General features: G+C 38.0%; 2 protein-coding genes across 2 annotated transcripts; one reads left to right on the forward strand and one right to left on the reverse strand.

The window, feature by feature from the left end:
- The first annotated feature begins 513 nt into the window (after nt 1–513).
- On the forward strand, nt 514–21,803 carry LOC101170808 (aggrecan core protein). The gene is made up of 10 exons (XM_004083062.4): nt 514–759; nt 4,252–4,444; nt 14,662–14,815; nt 15,113–15,589; nt 15,843–16,019; nt 17,354–17,485; nt 19,000–19,158; nt 19,345–19,547; nt 19,688–19,783; nt 21,132–21,803. Exons 2-10 carry the CDS (start codon nt 4,259–4,261, stop codon nt 21,300–21,302), a joined length of 1,755 nt encoding a protein of 584 aa, XP_004083110.1. The 5' UTR covers nt 514–759; nt 4,252–4,258; the 3' UTR covers nt 21,303–21,803.
- Nucleotides 21,714–24,531, reverse strand: LOC101171046. Its single transcript, XM_004083063.4, has 4 exons — nt 24,117–24,531; nt 23,743–23,836; nt 22,962–23,049; nt 21,714–22,888 (listed from the first exon to the last, which is right to left on the reverse strand). Exons 1-4 carry the CDS (start codon nt 24,196–24,198, stop codon nt 22,169–22,171), a joined length of 984 nt encoding a protein of 327 aa, XP_004083111.1. The 5' UTR covers nt 24,199–24,531; the 3' UTR covers nt 21,714–22,168.
- Nucleotides 24,532–24,647: the final 116 nt, after the last annotated feature.

The following is a 24,647-nucleotide window of genomic DNA, read 5'->3' on the forward strand; positions in this document are numbered from 1 at the left end:
TGCATTGGGTTTCTTTGACTTTAAACTTTCTTTGGCTTTTTTATCAACTCTGGTACAAATCTCACTTGACTAATCCCAGATTTGCAGCTTTAGCACATCTTTGCTCAAGTGGCAGCGCAAAGAGAAAATTTGCTTCATTCCGAAAAAGACTCCTTCCTTCAAACCAGAACTTCCTCTCAGCACCATGCTAACAGGGGCTCCTGACAGAGCTCTCATTGTGTACAAAGGCCCCCATAGATCCCCCCCATACATGAAAGCAACACATGCCAAAGTTTCACCTCAGGAAAAGGACAAGTATTTCAGTCAGATTTGACTCTTAAAAAAACAAAGGAAATGCTTGTAAAGGATTAAAAGTGAGTGTGCCCTTGGGGAGGCCATTGCTCTGTTTCTTTTTGTGTTCGACATGAAATGTGTGTGTGTGTGTGTGTGTGTGTGTGTTGCGCCCGTGTGCATGCGGGTGTACGGTCTGGGGTGGGTGCATTCAGAGTGACCAAAAGCAATCTGCTCTGGTCCAATCAGCCTCAGTGCCTACCTTCACACATACGCGGCGGGGCACTCAGGTCTGTCAGGGAGCACAGACCTACACATACACACACCTAGACACTTGTCGCATTCACATACAAACACGCACCTTTTCACACATTTCACACCCTCCCATTTTAAGGCACCCTGTGCGACCTCTCACCATTGGCCAAGACCCGGAGCCCTCAGCATCTCCATCACGGCTGAAGGGACCATTCGGGAAAGCAGGAGTCTGGGGTAAGTGTTCTTTGTGCAATGTTCACTGGTTCTCAGGCATGGAGGATTAGCCAGGTGCATGACTAGCTGCTACTGTTCAGGGCTTTAACAGGAGGTCTTACACTAATTGGTAGGTTCAGCAGATGATTTATTTTAACTCCCATGTCTGCTTCATAAGTTATCCCAAAAAACTACACGTCTTTTTTGGTAATAATTTATTGCAAGTAATTTAATAATTTTCTGCATATATGTGTCAGATGTTAAACAGGTGTTAAGTAACGCCAGTCTTTTATTCTTCATTAACTTCTTTAGACCCATCTAATATTTAAAACTAACCCTCATCTATGAAGTCATAGGACCACAGTTAAGCAAAATTGACTACTGTGATATGACCCAAAATGTGATTTCTAAAATGTGTGGATGCCAGGTCTTAAGAAGTTAAAGAAATCCAGGCTATTAAGCAAAAATCTTCCTGTTGCTATCATCAGATGGTAACATTTAAGCTGTTTATGTCTTCTCACCTGCCAGTTTGGACCATTTTTAGTTAAGTGTCAGAGTGTTCTGCAACCTGCAGATATACCACGGATACTGGAAGTCAAGAATGTCAGTGTGAAGCCAAACGTAATACGGTGGTAGTCTGGATGTGAGGGTCTACACATAAAAGCACACCTGTGTTCTGTCTGTGGTCTAATCCTTTCAGTTCGACTGGTCTCAGTGACTCCTGTCAGAAAAGATCGTTGTCAGAATGCCACTAAAAAAAAGGTTTGGTCTCTGTCATGCTCCTGTCCTCCTGTCATCCAGGTTGTAGTCGTGACCTAAAAATCTGGAAAGGTGTTTCTCTGCTTGTTTGTTCAGTTTATTTTTTTCCCTCATCTCAAAATAGAAGCCGAGGTCTCTCAGCTTTCTCTCTATGAAAGATAGGCTTGTTAATACAAAGTGTGCATCTGTGAGAAGACTGCATCTTTCCAAGTACGTGTGTGAATGTGGACGTGTGTGTGTGAGAACACTGACGTTGCTGAATGAAGCTGCAGCAGCAGCTCGCTGCCATCCTGTCCACAAACCTCGGTGGAATTTAGAGTTTGACTGCTGAGACGGGCAGCAGCCGGGCCTCATAAAGGCCCTCTGTACAGGCCAGGGGTCGGGTTAGCTAAGAAACCAGGCTCTCTTTCTCACTCACAACGTTCCTCGCTTGCTCCACCTAACCCTGAGGGCCAACATCTTGTGTGCATCTCCCCGTTCAACGTACTCTTCCTTTCTTCTCATCTTTCCTTGCCCCTCCGTTTCTCTGTCTTGGCCCAGTGGGCTCTCCTTTCATTTTACTTTGCTTTTTTAGGGGGTTCAGATATCTCAAGTAATCTGCTGCACCTGCTACAGGTGTACTTTTGTTATATAATGTTTCAAGATGATTACACCAAGACTAGTGTCTACATGCCAAACAGTACAGGCATTTACCTTTTTCATGTGGCTCCCTATTATCATGAGGTTTATGCAGATAAGAAAGGAAACAATAGTGCAAACAGGAGCCTGTCAGTCAAGACTGACTCACAGGTAAAAATGTAACATTTAGAATCAAGAAGAATTGTCTGGACGCATTTCAGGTTCACAGCCAAGAACTTCTCTGACAATTTCTTGTTATTCGTTTTCTTTTTTCCTCACAATTGTAATTTGAATTTTAGAAATAAATATATGTAAAAATACATATTTTATGTCTTGGCCAAATTGTCATTTTTCTTGAATCCAGTTGTCGCATGGGACTCTGTGTCTGAAAGTAAACAGAAATTTGAATATTTAAAAGTCCTGGAAGCAGCTTCTCTTTAATTACTCTGGTTGTCATGGTAACACGTCCCTCCCACTACGGATGTGTTATCTATTCCTTATTAAAAAAGATACTGCATGATCAAATTAAAAACGAATCTTTCTATAACAAACAAAATGGCAAGAAGTGGATACAAGATAAATAGATGTGCAAAATGAATGCAACAAAAAAGACTAAATTAAGCCATTTGAAATTGAGGATGGGAAAGATTTTCCAATAACATTGACTAGTTTAAAGAATATTTTTGTACGTAAAACTCAATATTTTAGAAAAGACAAAAAACAAAATAACAAATTTTTGGATGAGACAACCTTCAAAAACACTTAGAAAATGTAGAAAATTTGACTTCAAAGATGGAATCAACAAGATTATTTTGATTTCAAAGTAAATGAAATATTGATATGAATTGATATTAAAGTTGATGTGACACCATTTGGTAGAAACTTCAACAATGACATTGACATGATGAGAATACATTTGAAAATGTCAAAATCTTGAGCTAAGTTTTAGAGCTTTTTCATTCTTTCCAGTCCCTTTTTGGGCTGTTGTTTGTGTAGATGTGTATATGGGTACCGGTATATCTGTGGATGTGTGTGTGTACATGTATGTACTATATGCAGTTCAATTGTATTTGTTCATTTGTTACTTTACTTTATCCATGCTCAAAATGAAAGATTTTAGATGGAAACATTGTTGTCTTTTACTTGGTGGTGGTAACACGTTTTAGAGATTGCTGGAGTGAAAAAAGGGCTAAGAAATTCATAAAGATGTAAGAATTTGGACAGTGGCTGTATCTGCTTACACTAAAACATCTATGTGCACAAAATGCAGACAGCACGCATCAGAAAATTAATAAAAATCCTACATCAGAAGAGGATAAGAAGTGGTTGAAGACGCTTAAGTCCATTAGTGGGTTCTAAAACATTAGAGAATGAAGTATGTCTGGTCAATACTGAAACAAAGGATCCAAACCAGTTTGGCATATGTATCAAAATATTATTTTCATTTTACTTATCTAATTGATTTGGATGTTACTAAAATTCTTAAATTTAATCTGAAATGTTTCATCTTGGCCTTGTGATGGACTGGACTGACCAGGGTGCACCCACCATCACCCAAAGGCATTTGGGATAGGCTCCTGACCATTTTAAAGAAAACCTTATTTTTCCTCAATTTTTAAATTTAGATCCCTATGAACAGTTAGGGCTGTTATAGAGGAAAACGGTTTTTCTCAGTAAAGTCTGTTTAATGCTAACGCGAGACAAAATGCAACAATCCTAGCAACTACTTACATTACTGTATACAATACATACTTGTGCTAAACACGAGGAGCATTTTTTTCTGCATTCTTATTAAGCAAAGGTATCTGCATCCTGGAACAGTCGGAGCTTCTGGCAATGAGAATACATGGTCTGTTGTATTTCAATGCATAAGCTGTCTGCACCTGTAATGAGTTCAATGACCTTAATGACCCAAAGTCATCAGTTTATTAGTTTGAAGCAATATGGAGGGGGACTGTGCCAAAACTCTGGACTATTATGAAGCAAAAAAAGTCCTTAAAGAAAAATACTTTTTTTTTAGGCTGTAAGTTGTTAACCCAAAGTGTGTTCAAGCTGTTTTGATAAATTTTTAGTTTAGAGTTCTGTCTTTAATAGTAGAAAGACTTTTTATGTAACTCATCTTCTGTCTTTGTGAAGGTGGACTATGAGGATGTTTGTGAGGCTCGTACTTGGACTCTTCGTCCTCAAAGCAGCAGTGGCCAGCCCCAGATTTTCCCGACAAGCAAACCTGGACATTTATGACGATGCCAACTATGATGAGGAACTAAACAATGTTGAAAGTGAGGATACCTATGACTACGAAGATGGACTGACGATTGATGAACCTGAGGTAGGAAAATGTGTGGTTCCACAAAAAAGGAAATTTTTTTTACCAAGCTTTATGCTTCAATATAGATAGGTCTGTTTGGATTAATATACAACACAATGTAAGTGCAAAGCTCATTGCTAGCATTATGATGTAAGTGCTTAAGATGAGGAAAAAAATGTAATGCTACGTTGACAATGGGCTCAGAAACATGTGTTTGAATGACCGCTTCCAATGAAAAGTCTATGTAAAAGCGCGCATTTGCATGTTTTGAGCCTCTGCATTGGTACACAAGTTAAGGTCATTTGCGAGCTCTGTGTAGAATTAGATGCTGCGCTGAAAGTTAGACCAATTGAACTTTGACCAATCAGGAACTCAGATTTGTTGTGTCCTTAACAAAACACGGAAGTAGGAACAGTTGGAAAATTTGATCATTAATGAGAAATGAATTATTGCAGTTTGTGCCCGACGGGTATTATATGACACCAAGTCTATAATATATCGGAATAGAGCTGTGAAATAAAGCCCTTGAGCAAAATTCATGAGATTTCCACTGTTTCGACATTTCACACCAAGACTCTTCGGACTGTAGGTACTTGCACTGGTATCGGGTAGCAACAGACCTGTGTGAACCCATATGCTAAAAGTGAGTTCAAAAACCTACGTTAATCACGTTCTTGAATGTGCCATACATGCCTGGTGTGTACATAGCATTAGACTTGGAGGGTTAGAAATCAATATCCATATTTTCTAGAGTATATGCTATAAAAGTCATGAAATTGCCTATCTGCATCTCATCTGTAGATCCTCCTCAAATAACACGTATATGCATCCGAGCTACTCAAATTTTTTTAATTAAAATTCATTAAAGGGCTTACGTTTTGACAACATTTTTCAAAGAAGATAGTAGTAGATACTGCTTTGATAGTTGGAGTGATAGCTATAGCAAAAAGTGTACACAGCTCTGTTACTTTGAAGACTTGAGGAGAAAGAAGCTCCTGTTGAAGGGCTACTTTCTTGGCGGTGCATGCACGCATGCGGCTGTGCATGGTGCCCTCAAATCCACAATGGTTAAATATGCATGTAGCAGCAGGATACCATGCAAAACCAATGTACACTGGCATCTCCAGCAGGCAAGACACTGGTTAATTCACAAAACTTCACCAAAATACACAAAGTATGACTTTACTCTTGGTTGAAAACTGAAGTCGCTGGGTTCACTGAGGAAACTGCTGATAGTGAAAGAGCTGACTTTTGGGACATTAACTGTTTATGTCCTGCAGGAGTCCTGGATTACAAGGACCATGTTTTTGCAATTCTTCTCTCTTACTGTGCCTTAGAGTGAACATTTTGCCCCAGACTCAAAATCCACCAAAATTGGGTTTTGTTGGGTTTGGTTAAAATGAAATTTTGACACGTGGGACCAAAATGTGGGGCCAAAATATTTCAAAATCAAGTAATGAGACCAAAACACACTAATTAGGGATATCCAAAGGAAGTTTTCAAGCTATGGAATGGCCACAGGACCTCACAATATGGCAAAAAAGAAATCTGTGCGCACAATCTTCACAAAATTTCACACAGATGTCGCCAACATAAGTCTATAACTACAACCAAAGTTTTGCTGACCTTTGACCTCTGGAAGAGGTAATCTTGACTTTTCCAGAAATATCACCTGTAAGCCCACCTACAAATTCCGAGTCCTCATACAAATTTCAATCTATCACCTCACAACTTCTCGAGCATCATTTGAAAGTTACTTGGGAAGAAAAAGTTGGTTTTAGAAGTTGTACATTTTGAACGACGTTGGCGTGGCGAGCTTACAGAGGTGGCGTTTCACTGTTGCTCTCACATTTTCACCATGTTGTGAAAATGTAACGCACAAATCCCCACCTCATGCTCAATGAAACAATATAATATACAAGATGGAAATATTAGGGGATGTGGGCGTGGTCAACAAAAAACCTCTGTTGCCAAGGATATCCAAAAGCATACTTTTCCAGATTCTTCTGAAAATTACATAGACCTGTTTGTCACCCCAGGCGACTAAAACATAAAATAGTTGCTATAGAGGTAGTTCAAACAGAAAAGCCCCCATTTTGAAAATACTCACCTCACTAAAGAGTGAGGTCAAATGGGGGCTGCAACTTTTTTTTAATAATTACCTCTTTTTTTATTTATTTCACATTTTCCTCCTTATGTATTACTTTTTTACAATATATTGACTTCATAATGAGCCCCTAATTCAGAAATAATAAACGAAAACTGGCAGATTCATGCACATGTGCAAAATTCCTAATGCCAGATGTCCAATCTTCATAAAGTTTTAACAAGTTTATAAAATCTGACGGCCACAAAAAAGCAGACGAGTCTGTCTGTTAGTCTGGTTTGTCTTGTTGCTAGGATTCCAATAACTAGCTTCAGTTGTAATCAAAACTAAATTATGATTCCAAAAAAATTGTGTTCTTTTGCTTTTCAATTAATTCTTGTTGGTTTAATCCATTTTTTTCCATAGGTTTTCAATTGAAGTGCATACCAATGCTAATTATTTGTGACAAGCCTGCAGGGGATTAAGTCTGGTTTTCACCAAATTTCTTGTAACCAATCGAGGAAATTACATGAAGTGTGGTCAATTTGACAGCAGGCAAAATATCTGCAAAGGCTTTTCACTTGGCTGCCTTTGAGTCCGCAGCTTAAGTTGAACCTGATGTGGGCTGCACTCATTTCACGCTCTTATGTAAAACCTGACCGCTGATCCAGTGCAGATAAAGCATATGTCCAAGTCAGGAATTTTTCCTTTTGAAAACCATTCTCTATTTTAACCAGCAGCCACCGCTGCCTTTAAATCCTAGTCAACATGACGGAACATTTGGGATTAAAAATGTTCAGAATTGTCACAAGGATGTCTGAGTTTGAGTCTGTTTTCCTCTTTTTCCCAGCTCTCAACTGGAATATTTCCCTCTGTAACAAACAAATCTTTCATTAAACCTACAATTATGAGAACTTTCTTCTTGTGCTTTTTCACTTTTGACTTGAATTAACAGCACTTCTTTAAAAGTTGGAAGACGTTTTTCCTCCCCACATGGACACAGACAAAATGGCAAATGAAGCGACTAAGAGCTTTGTGCCTCTGGAATGCTGACTCTTTCCTTTTCAAATCCAGCTTTAGTTTGGCATTTCTCCTCTTTCCCTTTGAGGCTTCAGTGTTTTGAGAGGAACGCAACTCTTCTGCGCTGTTATTCAAGCAAATCATCTTCAGTCAGCTGCATTCAGAGACTCTAATCACTGTCTTTTAGTTTGACTGATTTTTAGATTGGACATTTGGAGGAAGTGGCTTAGCTCTCCTGTTTGCAGCAAATCATTGTGGTTAAAACTGGAAAACTTGGTGAGATTCTCAAGTTATTAGTGATTCTGGAGTGTTGGGATTTTCTGTTCACTCTCAGATTCTTTGAAAATTACAATATGATCCAAAAGTGGAAATAAGTTAGTTTCCAACATGGGAAACAATCAATCAGCCAGAACTGTAACCATCTGACAGAGTTATGGTACATTGGTGGGCTCAAGCTACCAGATAGCCCTGACATCTCAGATGTAAACCTCTACAAAACCTCTGGCTCCTATTGAGTTGTGTAATTTGCAAAGTTAATCGTCCATGTTTTGAACTTGTTTGTTCACTTTAGGATCTTAACATCAAATAAACACTTCATCTGCTTTGTTTTAAAAATGCAATTCTCTTCTCGGACAGTCAATGATTTATTTTTGATTTATTTTTATCATCCCAAAAGAGCAAACAGCCTCTGCTCCCGAAGTATTCATAGCTCTTGTGAGGATTCACTTCAAAGACCCACTCCAATCATCTTTCGATACATTGTAAAAGCATTCCCAGTGGAATTGTTATCATGATTATGCCGTTTTTTGCAAAAATTCTTGGTTAAAGTTTCTGCAGTGCAACAGGAATTCTTTAGAACTACTATAATTTTTTTTTTTTTTTTATTAAAACGACTTGTAAATGGCAACTGGAACAAAGGTCATCTGTTTTTTTTTAACATGCTTTTAGAATATTGGTCATTTTGCACATAAGCTGTGTATTTTTACATTTTACAAAACTATTTTTTTAAATGCAAGAAAATAACAAGCTCTCAACTCCCTTCTTTTAAATTCAGCGCCAATAAAAAAGCCAAATGCTCTATTAATCAGTTTGAACTATCGTTGTCCACTTTTCGCGTTAACCATGCAGAAAAATAACAGTTTTTTTCTTCTTCACACCACTATTGTAGCAAATTCATCTTTACAGTAAAACTTATCTTTCACTGCTCGATTAATTGCATTTTTACAACTCAAGTAACTTTTTTTTTTTAACTGTTTCCGTTTAAAATGCCAAGCTGGGGTTTATGTGAATGGTAGAAAGGCAAAAGCAGTTGACAGTATAACATGCTGTTCGAATGTGGCAACAAACACGCAGATTCGGGTAAAACCACGGCTTCTTTTGATGAATGTCTCATTTCACGAGTTTGACGGTCACTGTGATGTTTTGTCTTTCATTTGATGAATGCAAATAGTAAGTGAGTTGCATCACAGGAGGCTTTAGAGCATATCTTCCAGTATACTCCCATGCTGTTTGCAGTTGTTTGATTCCCTTCTATGCTTTTGGTCACCATCTCTTCACCTCTTCTTCCCCCCGTAGGCATTTGTTTACTTTTGAGTAAGCGGGAGGGAAATGAAGGCGAGAACTGTCAACAAACTCTTCAAAGAGTTTCCTTGTTTCCTAAATGTTTCAGCAAGTGACATCCAGTGCAGTGTATTTCTTTATTTCTACATTTATGAAGTCACAGTACCCCTGTTTTCTGGCCACCTTTTAGCAGTGGATCCCTGATAAAGTCAACTGCAAATGCGCAGATATAGATCTTTGCAGCTACCGTGTGTGTCTTGGTTCCACAAGGACCATTTACTCCTTGGAGGGCTGAGTCATCCATAGTGTCAGGTATTACCTGTGCTGGGGAGTGGGAGCGGGACGCCCTCCTCTGTTGGATGACAGGAACTGCAGGTTCCATCAGGAAAACACGGAGTAAACAGTAAAATCACAAATAAGCTGAAACCTTTTGACTTTTCGACTACAAGTAAGATGTTTCTGGTTTTTCAGGGCATTTTTATAATACATTTGCAAACATAAATTTGAAGAATATATATTTTATAAACAAAAGGTGCTAGTGAAGTCATTTATAGTTGACAGGTAAAGAGAGCTATCATTTATTTCTCTTTTGCGATTCTGAAACGAAGACTTTTTCTGTCTCCGGAACATTTGTGATCATATAATAACTAATAAATGACCAAGCTGATATGAAACTGAGTTTCTAATTAATTTCAGTTTAGAATTTCATAAAAACACATTTTTAGTTTCTTAAATCATAGAAATCTTCCATATGGACTTTCATATATATATATATATATATATATAATTTTTCTAATTTTTCTTAATTTTTTTTTATTTATTACCTCTAAAAGGATTCATGTCATTTCAGTTTATGAGAGTTTGCTGCCATCTAGCTGCCATCTAACATTGTGAGATTGGGACATCTTTGTTCAAAATCTGTTTCATTATTTTTCAAAAGGAAAAATACATAATTTTTCAAAATTATTCTCTGGATAAATGTGATGGGCTTTTTTTTTTACCTTTTTCCTCCTAAAATTATAATATAAAAATAATTTTTGATTTCTCAGTGAACTCTATACTAAGTCATAAAGCCTTAATTTTAAAGTCTCACCATTTTTTTTTTCTTAAAGACCCTCTCTGGTCATCTTTTGATCTATTTTCAAAAAGTTTCCAGTGGTCTAAGTCGTTATAGCCAGAATCTAAATAAATGCTCTAATATAGAACATAGTTTCTACAGAGCAGCAGGAGTTTATCAGAAATTCACGTATGAGTTGTGGGCATGGCTATTATGCTCAGAAAATATAAGTTTAAGATCAATTTTCTGTAAAAATATACTCCGTCATGAAAAAATTCCACAAGAACCTGTTAAAAACACCAAAAACATGATTTTGATTGGAGCGGGTCTTCAAAAACTACTAAAATTTTTATATAAAATGTTAACAATATAGAACTTTTTATTAGTTTGATCATTCTTTGGCTATTAAATCAATTTCTACTTTCTGGCAGCTTCTGCTTTGTTTTGTACGGTGGCCCTGAAGTGCAAAGCATTCAACAAATCACTCGATACAAAAACATTTTTAAGATCACAACAACAATTAAAAAAAAAAAAAATTTTTAAAAAGCAGCATTACATTTTAGAAAACAAAACAAAATTTCAGAAACCAAAACTTGAAAAACAAAAATGACAAAAAAAAAACATTTCAGAAAACAAAATTAATTTCCAGGAAAAAAAGAAATATTAAAAAATGAAAACATTTCAGAAAAAAAAATTCCAGAAAAAAATGAAATATTAAAAAATGAAAAACATTTCAGAAAAAAAAAATTCCAGAAAAAAAATGAAAAACATTTCAGAAAAAAAATGAAATATTAAAAAATGAAAAACATTTCAGAACACAGAATGAATTTCCAGAAAACAAAACGAAATCTTCAAAAATGAAAAACATTTCCAAACCGGAAGAGGCAGGTACTATGGGACAACGCTGATTGGATGATGATTTTTGTCAATCATTTGAACTGAAAAGTATTTTAAATGAAGCAATGCCGGATTTTATCGTCCAAACAACAATGTACTATAATAATCCACGTATTTCCCATTTATATATCAAATAAAAAATGCAGCAAACTGTTAATGAACTTTAAAATTATTTTTTTAACATTTCGCCTGACACACGGTCACCCGGAAGTAGTTTGTGAGCACTTTTACTTTGAACGCTGTGCGCTAATGTCTACGGCTGCGAGGTTCACGCTGTCAATCATCTTTAGGTAAGAATCAATTCTGTGATCTTTTCTTTTGTCAGTCACATGTCTCTAAGGATGTTAATTTTAGGATGTTAAAGTGCTGCTTTGAAAAGATAATTTCTTTTTATCTTGCGCATGCGCAAAAAGAACCCGATGGAGACGAACCGTCTTCACATGAGAGCCGTTCCCGTTTTTGGTGACAACATGAGAGAAAAAGCTCCGAGCCAGCCTGATTCTGTGATTTATACAGTAATTACAGTAATTATATGGCATCAGTGTTGCTAAAAATCGACTTTAAGACTGAAATCAGTAAACAAGTTCTTATGGGAAATAATATTAAAGTGCATTGTATATTTTTGAACCATGCATATACACATATACTGAAACTTAAAAATGAACTTTAAAGTTTATAAAATACTTAATTGAATTAACATGTGATATTTCTGCAGGTGAAGTTTCTCAAAGCGAAGTTCCAGAAAGGTTTGTGCTGCAGAACAGATGGCAGCTCTACATGGGAATACAAGAAGACTAAAGTCATTCATATCATTGTGCAGTGTACAGCCAAGTCACCATGATTTATGTGAAATGTAATCAATAAATATTATTTAACCTTAATATCTAATTTTTTTTTTTAAAATTGCAGGTCCTTTAAAAAAAAGTCTTTAACCTGCTGCATAAGCCTGATTAGTTGTAAATGATGCAGTGGGGAGTGAAAAACGAAGCACAATTCCTGGCTTTAGTGTCGGGCTGATGATCTGGAAATCACATCTGAGGAATCGCATCAAACACTTGTACAACTCCAAACAACTTAATGTTCCTTTAAGCAAAACTCCAGTTTAAAATGTTCATATTAGACTTGCTTCATTTAGGAGTTTTTCCATGTTTACCATTTTAGGTTTTAAAGCTTTATTAACAAAGTTGATGTTTGATTTTCAAAGCTGTTGTTTAGAAATGTTTCTTTGTCAATGACAAAACTGAATGCTGACGTGAGGATTGTAATAATGGATATGAAAATAAACAAATTTGTTTCATAGCAATGCAGTATATTTATTGAAAACTTAACATGAATACGTTATTCAGTAACAGAAACAAAGAAACAGTTGTGGATTTTCCTTTATGGGCTTCTTCATGCAGTCAATCAAATGTTGCGCTTACAATCAGCATTTACTCAGCGTACCTGTCAGTCACATTTATTAGAGGAAAAAATGCATCTGGGAAAAGTCTGTTTGTGCTTAACAACTATATCAAAAAGAGTCATGTCAGGAAAGGTTTGTCCACATTGCTGCTCAGCATCACATCCAGAGGAAGATGCACAGGTAAGGGACCCCAGTTCCTGCTCGTACATGCTTGCAGCTTCCTCTGCCCTGGACTCCAGCTCCATTGAAATCCCTGACAGAGATAAATTAATAAATTAAAAATCCCTGACAGAAAAACATCAGCTGCCGTTCATCTTTCATTCAGGAAAAAGTTGAGTTCATCAAAATGAGGAGAAAATGGGTTAAACCAGAAATTCATTAGGGAGGGGTCAAAACACCAAACTCAGAATAAAATACATTATTTCAGTCTTATAAAAAATACATTCTAAAACAATTTGGTATTCCTCCTCTGCCTGAAAGACTAAAACGTTTTTTTTAAAGATTTATTTTACACTACAGACTTTGCCACCTTTAGTTACACACCTGGACGTGTCTGATGATGTGCACATCCAGTCATTTACTGTCATGTTTCTGTGCACTGACACACTCTAAAGTCACAGATCTTAATAGTGTGAATAAGAAGCATTCATAACTGTTATTCTGAGACACAAACTGCTGCAGTTTACCTGACAGCTTTGCTGATTTATGCTGCTGGTACACCTGTCTGAGAATCCTGCCCACGTGACCCCCCCCCCCCCCTCTCCAGCTGATGAGGTAACCTGTCATTAACGTATGACTGAAAGATCTTGGATCTGTCTGTAAACACCCACCTAGAAATCACGTTTAACGCTACATTTATTAGATCAAACAAATGTGCCTCCATACCTTATCAGTGGATGGCGGGACTGCATTTCCTGATGTGCGCCGTCTTTAACACCCGTTTCTTCGCAGCTGCTGCTTTAGACAGAATCCTCTCACGACATTTTGAAACATTTGTAAACCTGGTTGGTGTTGATATTTCTGCGTGCGTTCTGTCATCACATCCGCTAAATATTCAAAGATTAACGTTTATGTTAACGTTTTACCGTCCCTTTCTTTGTTTACCTGCAGAACGGACGTCATCCACACAAACTACTTCCGGGTGACCGTTCTGCTTCAGACGAAATATTCAAAAAATAATTTAAACCTTCATTATCTGTTTGCTGCATTTTTGATTTAATATGTAAATGGGAAATACGTGGATTATTATAGTACATTGTTGTTTGGACGATAAAATCCGTCATCGCTTCATTTAAAATACTTTTCAGTTCAAATGATTGACAAACATCATCATCCAATCAGCGTTGTCCCATAGTACCTGCTTCTTCCGGTTTGGAAATGTTTTTCATTTTTGAAGATTTCGTTTTGTTTTCTGGAAATTCATTCTGTGTTCTGAAATGATTTTCTTTTTTTAATATTTCATTTTTTTTCTGAAATGTTTTTCATTTTTTAATATTTCATTTTGTTTTTCTGAAATGTTTTCATTTTTTTTATTTCATTTTGTTTTCTGGAAATTAATTTTTTTTCTGAAATGTTTTCATTTTGTAATATTTCTTTTTTTTTCCTGGAAATTAATTTTGTTTTCTGAAATCTTTTTTTCTTTTTTTTCTTTTTTATGTTTTGGTTTCTGAAATTTTGTTTTGTTTTCTAATATGTAATACGCTTTTTAAATTGTTGCTGTGATCTTAAAAATGTTTTTGTATCGAGTGATTTGTTGAATGGTTTGCACTTCAGGGCCACCGTAGTTTTGCTTGCTAAACAAATAAAGCAAAAGAAGAAACTAAAAAATGTACAAATTGTATTTCTGCTATCCTTCTTTACTTTTAAAGAAGGTAAAGAGCATCACGATATTTATTTTCTTTTTTGAAAAATTTGAGTATGTGCTGTTGCTAGAGACCAATCGGTGTCCACTTTCTTTGTGGTTTTTCTGAAATTGTATTCTTATAGTTCAGGCAAAATTTTGACAAATCAAAATAATGTGATTCTCAAGGCTTCAAAACTGTTTATTGCAGTTAAATGTTTTTTGCACCAAGTTATAAAAAAAGTTTATATCTTTAAAGCAACCACTTTCTATCTTTAAAGTTAAAGATTAAACCATGCCAGCTAGGCAACCGTGGTTAAAAATCTCTGTTTGGTGTTCAGATTTCTCTGACTTACTGCCGCTGTCTTCTTCTCAGATAGAGATTGAAACAATGGCTCTACCTGACTACACATTCCCTGAAGAGGAGAAGCCTGAGGAAGGAGAGGAGGAGGAGCTGACCCTAAGGCCCCAACCCATCCCTCAGGGTTCTGGGGGGTCTGGTGTTCTGATGGGTCCAGAAACACAGAAAGGTCTGAAAAATATGCCTACTTGGATCTAGAAGGTTGTTATGAGTGTCTGTGGATCCACTTTGAGAGGAGATCTTTTTCTTATGAAGTTGTGGAGGCAGCTTTACAAAAAATTGTTGTCAAACATCATCTGGTGTGTTGTATTTTCCAGCTGCATGTTTTCCATTTAACTAGCAGTCGATGGTTAAATGTGTCGAGTGTTTTTAGTCATCTTTCTAACCAAATCATCATTGTGATCTCCAGAACTCATCAATGATGTGTTCTTCTGTGTGTTTAATACCTAATCTTGTCTCTAACAAGAGGTGGAGCTGCGTCAGGAGCCTGTTGATATTCTTCATGCTTCCGGGGATTTGGGGGGCTCTGGGTCTGGGTCCGGAACCTCAGGAGCTTCTGGAGCCTCTGGGTCAGGAGAATCAGGAGATTTGCTGATCTCTGGAGATATTATTCTGATTTCTGGAGCCTCAGAGACGTTAATCAGCTCTGAGGGATCTGGAGAGTTCCTGATTTCAGAAAAAACAGACTTTACAATACCTTGGCACACCTCAGGATCTGGATTTGAATCTTCTCCCTCTGGAGCTTCTGGAGACTTGACCTCTGGACACTCTGGAATTTCCATTGAAATCCCCTTTGGTTCTGGGGAATCTGGGGAATCTGGGGAATCAGGGGACCTGTCTGGGATCTCCCCAGACCCGTCAATCTCAGGGGCCTCTGGAAGCTCTGGGGTTTCTGGAGACCCTGCTGAGTCCGGGGACCTTGGGATAACTTTAATATCTGGAGGTTAGTACTCTTATTTTGACAAAGATTGTCAACTTTTTTTGTTAATAACTTGTCTTTTATCCCATTCGTGCTTTTTGATTTAATTCCATTTAACTGCTTTCCTTTTTAAATGTAGTTAAATGTTGATCTTCATCATTGGTGTTTTGTTGTTTGTCTTTTGACCTTTATCTCTTTCTAACTGCCCATCTCATCTACACTTTACTACTGATCATTCATTTTAAACTTCACCTCCCCAACCATTGGCTCCAACAAGACGAGAAGCCGTTTGTCATTTCCAAGCATGAGCCTCAGGAAGCATCAGTTGCTTCTGGGGAGATCTCTGGAGTTTCATCTGCAGACACAGAGATCTCCGGGACCTCCGGGGTTTCTGGTGTCTCTACTTCTGGAGACGATGAGGAACCAGTAACTGTAATCATTGAAACCAAGGAAGGTCAGTCTTAAATCTAGATTTGTGAGAAATGTGTTAGTAAAGAAATAAAGCTGTGTGTTGTGAGCACAGGTTCAGAAAAAGGTGTGTATCATAAATGTCATAAAGCATTTGTGCAATTCGTCTACTCTGATCCTCAATATCAAATGGCAAGATTTAAGTGGACAAGGACTCCGAAGTCAGAAGCTACGTTCACACCAGACACATGTGGGCACGTTCAAGAACATGCCGAACAAATGTGCTCATGGTGTTCACACAGGACTGTAGCACATGTCCTCACAATAGGAAGAGGCAAAATGTCAAAGCGAGTCTAGCTCTAAGCTTTTTTCTTTCACAGCTTTATTCCGATATATAAAAGACTTGGTGTCATATAAGTCCTGCAGGGCACAAACTGCAGTTGGCAGTTCCGTGTTTCACACATACATCCCTACCAAATCAGAATCCCCGATTGGTAAAAGTTCCTCTGTTTGGCATTCAAGCAGTAATTCAGTAGTTCAACCAGTTAAACTTTCAGCGCGCATTCAATGAACAGCCAGTTTCTACGTAAAGCCTGAAAACTGGTTTAAAAAAATTGGATAGCAACGCAAGAGATTTATGCCAGTTGACGAGGCCGATGTGTTTGAACGTAGCATTCGTTTTTATGATTCCTTTAAATGCTAAATCTCTTCCAACATTACACACATGCAACTAAAATCCTATTTACCATGCGTTTTGTGTATGTGTTCTGTGTTGTCTTGCATAACTGCTACATAAATCATACTTTGTGTTATTAAAGACCCACTCTGATGAAAATGCTTGTTTAACATCTTTTTGTGGCATTTTTCTGACAATGGAGGACTTGGATAAAGAAAATTAAGCTGAAAATGGCAAATTTTGTTTGACCTTAAAAGACCTTATGTATGACTTAGAGAATACACTGGGAAGGCCACAAGCTCCCTGCTATAAGCTGTCAGCAACAGGTAGGGTAAGGGCAGTGGGGTTGCTTTGCGCTAACTGTGCTACTCTGAACCCGTGGCGAATTTCTAATTAACTACTGGAGCTCTCCAGAAACTACGACCTAGAAACAACTGATTTTGGGTAAAATTGTCATAATCATAAACAAAAGACAACTGGAAACGATTTAGAAAAATATCAGATGATCAGAGTGGGACTTTAATGTCAAATACTTTTAGTCTAACATCCATTCTTCAGCTTAATGTTTCAGCTATTGTTTTAACACAGCTAAAAAAGACAGCCTCGCTGCGGCAAACAGCAGCCTGCTGATTTGCCAGATGTCCAGTCGTGTGTCCATGATGATCTAACCTGTTTCTTTAACACCTAATCTTGTCTCTAACAAGAGGAGAGGGTGCTTTCAACCACACCAGAGACCCCACAGGAGGGGGCTACTAGTATAGAGGAAACAGACAGTTCAGGGTTGCCAGAGCCCTTTGAGCCAAAGGAGCCTGATGAGCCTAAGATTGACATATCAGGTCAGTACTGAGCAACTCTAATACAGAACAACATGCATGGAGAGGTTGTCATTCCGGATCTAACCTGGACTGGTTCCAGTCAGTTTGGGAAATTTGACCTTTTTAAGGATTTTACTACTATTTTTATTTTTGTTATTTCATTAAAGATAATACTTGGTTTAGGATTATTTTTAGGGTGCCAACCTAGTGACACTTTAAGGCTATGTCAGAATTCCCTCACTACTCCCTAACTCCCAAAAAATCTAGTGCCCTTGAATTATAACGCAATTTAAACCCGTGCTCACTATTTTCTTCTTTTTTTTTTAAACGGCAAATATGACCTCTCCCATTAGCCCAGGTAAAAACCTAATAAATATGAACATTTTACGAAGACTATTTATGAATCTGTGTTCTCATGATAAAAACTTGGATGATTAAAAGAAAATACATTCTCATTCATGTTTTGCCAAATGACAAAAATGAATTAAAACTCATATTGCATTGTCTATATTTGCCAATCTAGTGAGCATAGGTGCCATTGACTGTATATGAGAAATGGACTGGGTGACCCCTCCAGCCTCGCATTCCAAACATGACGTACCTTCTGACTCCAAGAAGCTAAAGTCTATGGGATTTTGACCATTCTTGTTCTGATCTCTTTTTACTTGTCCTTGCCAGTCCTAATTTTTTTCTATTTTTTCTGTAGTGCAAGTATTTCAAGCTAAAAACTGGCTAATCAGTTTACAGCTATGTGTATAGCTCACAATGTCAAATGTTCAAAACATTTGATTCTCCAGATACCACTTTCTACTGGTGGGTGTTGGGACTTCCAACAAGTTCACTCCTGATTGGTGCGAGTGGTTTCCATAAAAATGTTGCTAGACGCGGTCTAGCTCCATCTTGGTGGCATCTGTTTCATGAAAAAATGGCGACCGAATTGACTTAGTTTCATTGGAACTGCCATTTTCTATGGGTGATGTTGCACTCAATCAAGTTCTCATATACAGTCAATCGATGCACACTAGTTTTTCATAGGGACTACTGGGAAATTACCAGGGCACTGGAGTTTGGAATTGTCGATTTGGATAGACTGGCAAAATAGTGAGCGCACGATATAGTGCGCTGAGTAGCGAGGGAACGCGGACACAACCTGAGAATATGTAACTAGCCTGCATTACCATTAATGGCTCATCCTCACGTTGTCATGGCAATTAGTGTCCTGTCATTTTAGATTGATGCTCCTACTTTTTAAGTTTCCTTCTCTTGACAAAAAGCCACAGGAGCAACAGGTATACAATTTCTTCAACGCCATATTCATGTGTTTTATGATGTTGCATACACTATTTACAAGGGCTTAATGCAAAGATGCAAAGATTTGAATTACCAAATAAAAAAAGCAAATCAAACTTTGATGAAGGACAGCTAATAAGAACCGGAGAAGCATTTCTACATCACCTACCTCGCATACTGTAGATCATGCATTACCGTGATCCTTTTAACGTTTCTTTCATCTACTTGTTTTTGATTTGGCCCAGGTATGCCCACTTGCCTGCTGTGCACATGCCTTGGCACCTCAGTCTACTGTGATGATTTGAAGCTGGACAGTGTACCACCTCTGCCCAAGGAGACTACGCACTTCTATGCCCGCTACAACAAAATCACCAAGATCAACAAGTCTGACTTTGCCTTTATGAGTAGGTTTCCTCTCTGACATGTTAGAGATGGTTCTCATTTATCTAATGTGGTTCCAAAGCTTTAAAAAGAGTAATTTGGAGTTTGTTTTTTAAGTTGAAGACGTTTCGCAGAAGACATTCTCTCCAGCAAGACTAAAAAAGTATGAAATCTAGTATTTAATCAAAACCAGATCATTTCTCTTCCAGACAAGCTGAAAAGGGTTGACCTGACTGCCAATGAGATTACTGCCATCGATGGCACAGCTTTCATAGGCCTTCCTGAACTCGAGGAGCTGGTTGTCCGACAGAACCACCTCACACAGCTGCCGGCGCTCCCAGAGACCATGACTCTGATTGATGCCAGCCACAACAGCATCGGCTCGAAGGGAATCCATAAAGAGGCCTTTAAAGTATGTAGTTCTGTCTCAGACATACATCCCTGCTGATCGAAGCAAAAACAATTTTTTTTTTTGTTATCTTAGATGACTTAAGAATGAGCAGCACTTTTACCCGACCAATCATTCACAAATTTTGTCTTATCATTTTACAGGATATGACGGGCTTGCTGTTCCTCTACCTAACAGACAACAACATTGATTACATCCCAGTGCCTCTACCAGAGAGCCTGCGATCTCTACACCTACAGGTCCTCCAACTTGAGTCTTTTTTTGCCTTATTAGCTGGATAAAATGAAATGATTGTCCTGCATTCCTGAGACTTTTTTGGCTTGGTTTAATGTCAACGTTCCTAAAGCCTTAGTCACAACTGCCCTAACGAGTGGATAGGGACTGTCTGCAGGCAGAGAGCGGGCAAACCCATATGGAGCACCCAGGGGGCCCACTGTAAATATCAAGCTTGTAGATCGCTCATTAAGCCCGTAGAGCCAGAATGTTCATGCATACTTTTTTTCAATGGGCTTGCTGCAAGCAATGGGTCATAGCTTACACCCATACAACATACAAGGGTATGAAAGGGTACACACATGTAGGGTGTATAGATTTTTCATTTTTTTCAACTACCCCTAATCCAGGGCACTGCGCAAGGGGCCTGTTTAAGTGGGTGCTATTACTGCGCAGCCTGAGGTTTAGAACTGAGGAAATCAGACGGAGTGTAGTATGTGTGGGAATCCTCCAGGCACTATACAAGCACTCTGACGACTAGTGTGGCATAAGGGCATCGTATGAAAGCATCACCCATACGCCACAAATGTGTGGAACTTAGATCAGCCGTTCCATTTCATTGACGTCACTTGAGGTGGTCGTACGAACCTCAAGCTAACTACAAGACACGCGTGCGCTCCCATTAAGATTCTCCTCCCTACAACCCTCTGCGGGCCCAAACAACCGAATAACCCCCACTACCAGTGCAGGTCGACCCCCGTGTGGGTGACTGAAGAACATACACGCCAGTCATTTGACACGCATTTAGCCCATGGTGTTCACACTGGACAAGTAGGGAGGGGCTTCTCTATCTTTTTCTACTAGCACATTTCCACAACCTATAATTGGAAGAGGATTGATCCGAAAAGTCGTGCAAATCAGTTCGGAAACAGTTTAGTTAATTAATAGCGTCCTCACAATGGCAGATATGGATTTTACCATCATGTCAGGAGAGTGGCTTTGGTTTATCTTTATTTGAAAAATGTCAGGCTTATCACCACACATGGGTTCAAACCAGCTATTTTCTGAGTTTGAGTTTCACCGCCTGTTTCATACGTCACTACCAAATCCAAGTCCCTGATTGGTCAAAGTTTGACCTGGTTTAGCTGACACTTCAATGGCCCTGCATTTTGTAGATAGAGCCTGAGTTAGTTTGTAAAAACTTTGCATGAACGAGAAAATTTTGCGCTGTTAGACTTTTTATTGGATGTGTATGTAGCTTAAAACGTTACTTGATCATAAACTTCAGCGATTCCTTTCACACTCCTTACATTTTAAGTTTCTGTTAAAAAAAAAAAAAGGCTTTGTCTAAATAACTGTCCTCTTCTGTTGCAGCGTAACAACATTCAAATGATGCACGAGGACACATTCTGCAACCTGAACGACTTTAACTACATCCGAAATGCGCTGGAGGACATTCGCCTGGACGGCAACCCCATCAACCTTAGCAAGACCCCACAGGCATACGTCTGTCTGCCCCGTATACCCATCGGGAACCTCATTTAACCACACGCGTACCTGCACACAACCATATGGACACGAGTTTGTACATACGACCACACAGACTACAGTGATCTCACCTCTCATATAAGCCATGTGTTGCAATAGATTTTTTTTTTTTTTACCTGTACTGTCAAACATGCTGCTTATACGTGGTACAAATGTATTTAAAAAGGTTTCTCATCATCACTTAAGTGATTTCACTTTTTACTTTACATCTTCCTGTCCTTTTGTTTTGGGTAAACGAAAAAAAAAAACACAAATATTCTCAAGACTCAAATGTTCAGCAACTTGACTAAATTCAGTTTAGTAAATATGCTCAAAAGCAAAGTTTTATGTTCTGTCCTTCCAAACCAAACATTGTTTAAATAAGTTTTGTAAAAATCAAAAAGTTATATGAAGAATATTGACTAACACTTCTTTGTGATCTATAAGTTTTATTGAAGCTGGATCTTAATGACAAAAAAAATTGAGTATATTACGCAATAAAAAAAATGCATTTAAACACATCAGTGGTTGTAAAGTCTGTACTGTAACATAACACATGAATTATGATGACTGGTTTTGCCATGAACAACAGCTTGCACCAAGAACTCTAACATCTAGGGTCAGACTTTTGTTTGATTTGGGAAGGAAAGGCTGGGTTTTGGGGGTTATTTTTCTTGGGTAGGGTTAAAGATAATGCAATTAGCCTTCTATTGTGTGCTGTGTACCAAAAAACAAGTAAATAAAGTCATTTTGAGAACCCTTCCCAACTAGGAGTGGCTCAACGTTTTTATTAATACTATAAAGGTGACAAAAAGGAGGATTTTGACTCTCTTTGGCTTAAGAAATGACTTACGATCAGCAGAAAAAAAGGGGTTAGAAATGGATTAAATACCCTCAAGAAGTTTTTCAAACAAATAAAGAAGTTGCTTTTTTCTGTCGGTAGTCTCTGAGTTCACAGCCCCGCTGCTTCCTGTTTCCTCCTCAGCTCTTGCGGGTTCTGTAGAAGTTCTGTTCAGGCTTGCTTTTTCTTTTTCCAGAGCGACACGCTCGTTGTGGACGACGTCTCTCTCCTTGTCCAGTATCACCTTCTCCTTCTCCATCAGGGCCCTCTCCCTTTCAATGATGGCCCTCTCTCTCTCCAAGGTGGCCTTCTCCCGGTCCAGCAAAGCCCGAGCTCGCTCCAGAGCGGCGAGTTCCCGGTCCAGTACCGCCTTCTCTCTACGCCATAACGCCCGCTCTCTGTCCATCTTATGGGAATCATTGTTCCTCCCGTCCTCCTTATCGAAAACCTCCAGCGTGCAGCCCTTTGTCAACCCGCTTCCCTCCAATGTTACCGCTTCCTCTCCATCTTCGTCTCCGCTTAACGTAATTTCAATCTCAGGCCCGCCAGCTATCAAATCATTAGCCAAAGATATCTCTGTGACAGGTGCCCTTCTCTTCCTGGGCCTGCACCTGGGCAGGAAGTCACCATTACTGGAGTCATTGGGGGCTGTGAGGATGGGAGCTTTTCCCTGCAGTCGATCGTGCAGGGCATCATCCATCAGGGAGAACAGAAACCAGGTATTAGGGCACTCTGTCACCCCTTCTGGAGGATACTTCAGCTCCTGGAGAGAAGAAGGAAGGGAAAAATAAGCACTAAATTCCTTTCGCACCAGTAAATAGAAAATGTTTCTATACCTTATATCTCTTTTTCAAGTTTTCCCATTTTTTAGATGCTTGATAGTGGCTCATCTTGCACTGCAGGCCCATATGTTTCAGGATGGCACTACAAGAAGAAATTATTTTAACACAACAAATGCTGAAAGGTTTGTCAGGTAAACTGATGTTTTTGGTCCTCTCTCTAGCAGATACATTAAAAAAATAAAAAGAACTTATAGCAAACTTTATTTACATTTGACTCAATCCAGTACGTCTGCAATTTTGTTTATTTATTGTTTTCTGAAAGGTGCTTTGTCACAAACATCTTGTATTTCATTTTTTTTCCTTTTTTATTTTTTCTATTTGGGGCTTAAATTAGATAAAGGTTTAAATTACGAGAAGGTTAATTTGCACCTTGGTATGAACATGAACATGACAGAACATAGATTTACATACAGTAAACTAACAAAAGAAATGAATAATTGCAGCCAGAAGGAACAAACAAATAATGTTAAAACAAAAAAAAATCACAATTTAGTAACACAAAGTTTATATTTTAAGGATACATCAGCTTTTATCTTCATTACCTGAAATTTAAAATTTTAAAGAATGAAAAAGAAAATAAAAATAAAGCAATAATTCAAAGAGCACAAAGTGTCATCAATATTTAAAAAAAATATGAATAAGTCTTTACGTGGTTACATGCTTTAATGATTTTTAAATGTCTATTCAAATCTAATCAATCTTTATTTATAAACAATTTTTACATAGATCCCCATATGGGTCTTACACAATAAATGAAATAACGTAATAATCATACCTCCACGCCCACATGGAGGCATATCTTTTTCCTGAGAAGAGGTGATCGTTTGAAGCCCTCAGCTTCACGAATTCTTCCACTTCTTCGCGCTTCACTGAATGATGAAGTAGGAAAGTCAGGACAGTGAAAACATAACTGTCCACCAAAAGAGAAATCCTTGTGATGTTAGCAAAGTAAAACCACTAAAGATAATGAAGAAAAACTAATAAATACTTTAAAAAAATAAAAAGACCAGTTATAAAAAAATGTCTTAATTTTGGGTTTTAAACATCTCATGCCGAACCTCATTGAGGAGGAGTCTTGGAAGGACACTAAGCTAATTCCTAACGTTTGTTGTTAGCTTCGTTTCTCACTTCTAAGACCTCAACGCTTACTTTTATAGGTGAAATCCACCGGAATGGAGTCATCGTCTTCGTTGTTGGTGTACAGGTGATCTTGATGTTCTGTTGTTTCCATTTCACGTTCTATGTAGGTTTCAGAACCAAGGGCCCTTAGTAGGGGAAGACCCTTATTTTTTGTGTTCCTTCTTCCAAGGGAGCATACTTTCTTCTTCGTATCAAGGCGGTTTACAACCGATGGGACAAAGGGGTATTAACGCAATATTACTGCCATCTAGCGGTAGGGCGGTAACTCTCATGTTTATGCTAAAGAATCTTCTTTTCTTTCATTTAAAGTTATAATAAATGCAAAATTAAAATCATTTCTAGGTCAAATATGGGGATAGTTGCAGAAGAGTTGTGGAAAATGGGGAAAAAAGCTTTTATTTCAAAAAAATAAAGTCACTACTGTATAGTCAACGGCATTGATGAGTGTAATTGTAGCGATGCTTGATTACCCCCACCTAGCGCTAAGGCGGCCACTTTTCAGTTTTAGGTAAATAATCTTATTTTGTTTAGTCATAAAAA

Source organism: Oryzias latipes, chromosome 23 (genome assembly GCF_002234675.1).
Source record: "Oryzias latipes chromosome 23, ASM223467v1".
NCBI classification, from domain to species: domain Eukaryota; kingdom Metazoa; phylum Chordata; class Actinopteri; order Beloniformes; family Adrianichthyidae; genus Oryzias; species Oryzias latipes.

What these genes read in the sequence shown, in the direction of transcription:
- LOC101170808 (XM_004083062.4), top strand. Translation starts at nt 4,259, where the DNA reads ATGAGGATGTTTGTGAGGCTCGTACTTGGACTCTTCGTCCTCAAAGCA. An exon ending in GATAACTTTAATATCTGGAG is followed by an intron (nt 15,590 to 15,842) that starts GTTAGTACTCTT and finishes GGCTCCAACAAG; the next exon opens with ACGAGAAGCCGTTTGTCATT. An exon ending in AATCATTGAAACCAAGGAAG is followed by an intron (nt 16,020 to 17,353) that starts GTCAGTCTTAAA and finishes GTCTCTAACAAG; the next exon opens with AGGAGAGGGTGCTTTCAACC.
- LOC101171046 (XM_004083063.4), bottom strand. Translation starts at nt 24,198, where the DNA reads ATGGAAACAACAGAACATCAAGATCACCTGTACACCAACAACGAAGAC. An exon ending in GGTGGATTTCACCTATAAAA is followed by an intron (nt 23,837 to 24,116) that starts GTAAGCGTTGAG and finishes TTCATCATTCAG; the next exon opens with TGAAGCGCGAAGAAGTGGAA. An exon ending in GCCTCCATGTGGGCGTGGAG is followed by an intron (nt 23,050 to 23,742) that starts GTATGATTATTA and finishes TTCTTCTTGTAG; the next exon opens with TGCCATCCTGAAACATATGG.